Source organism: Aplysia californica, unplaced genomic scaffold (genome assembly GCF_000002075.1).
Source record: "Aplysia californica isolate F4 #8 unplaced genomic scaffold, AplCal3.0 scaffold00022, whole genome shotgun sequence".
Classification (NCBI taxonomy): domain Eukaryota; kingdom Metazoa; phylum Mollusca; class Gastropoda; order Aplysiida; family Aplysiidae; genus Aplysia; species Aplysia californica.
This window is the reverse complement of record NW_004797292.1, coordinates 1,267,078-1,268,069: the sequence shown is the minus strand read 5'-3', so window position 1 is coordinate 1,268,069 and position 992 is coordinate 1,267,078. Positions and strand designations below refer to the sequence as shown.

General features: G+C 45.9%; 1 protein-coding gene across 1 annotated transcript in view; it reads right to left on the bottom strand.

Moving 5' to 3' along the window:
* Positions 1 to 992, bottom strand: part of LOC101851008 (transmembrane protein 135) — a gene marked incomplete in the record, with an annotated part of 131,334 nt that overhangs the window by 79,012 nt on the left and 51,330 nt on the right. The window contains 1 exon segment of the mRNA XM_013087940.2: positions 66 to 131. Coding sequence (XP_012943394.2) covers positions 66 to 131 — 66 coding nt within the window.

Genomic DNA, 992 nt, shown 5'->3' with positions numbered 1-992 from the left:
GTGACATTGTTATTTATAAAAACTAAGTCACTGGGTGAGTACATAATGCGGCAAAGAGTACTCACCTCGCCATAGGGCACGGCTGCAACAATCCCTCGCTCCATGAGCATTCTGTAACCAGTCTCGATGGCCTGGGGGAGACACGCAAAGGAACAAAAAAGAAATAATCAGATACCATTTGAATGCACACATGCGTTAGAGTTTGGATTTGAGTAAACAGCAGCACATCTTAGTTTTAGTAAGATTGTTACAGTACTTGCAACACAATAAGGTCATAGAAGCGCCGAAGAATAGAGGTATTACAAGAGAGTAACAATTTTTAGTGTAGATTTTAGCGGCGCTCGCAACTGCATAAGGTCATATGACCGCCAGAAGATTAGAGGTGTTACGACAGAGTAACAAACATTAAAAAGAAGAAGGGGAGATAAGGACGATAGATGTTTCATAGGAAAGAAAAAGCAAACCACACCTGAGCACCCGCCAACCACCCACAGAAGCACATCAACAGGATAACAACAGTCGTGTAATATTGGGAAGAAGTAGGACAGATAGACAGAAACAACTGATGGAAAGAAAAGAAGAGGAGGAGGAGAAGGAAATAACAGAGCGGAAGAAGAAGGAGGAGGAGGAGGAAGAGGAGGAGGAGAAGAAGGAGGAGGAGGAGGAGGAGGACCCGGCTTGGAACTGGACACCAGGGCTCTCATACCCACTGACCTTTCCCAAGCTGAACCGCTAATGCCTTTATTATTTCATAATAAACACGGCTCCAACACCACGTACGGGCCACGGTATTAGTGGGACGCAGACGCTAGTTCAAAACAGAGAGTCAGTGTTAGGAGTCCGGAGAAAAAGGGTCTCTCTCTCTCTCTCTCTCTCTCTCTCTCTCTCTCTCTCTCTGTGTGTGTCTCTCTGTCTCTCTCTGTGTGTGTCTCTCTCTCTCTGTCTCTCTCTCTCTCTGTCTCTGTCTCTCTCTCTCTCTCTCTCTCTCTCTC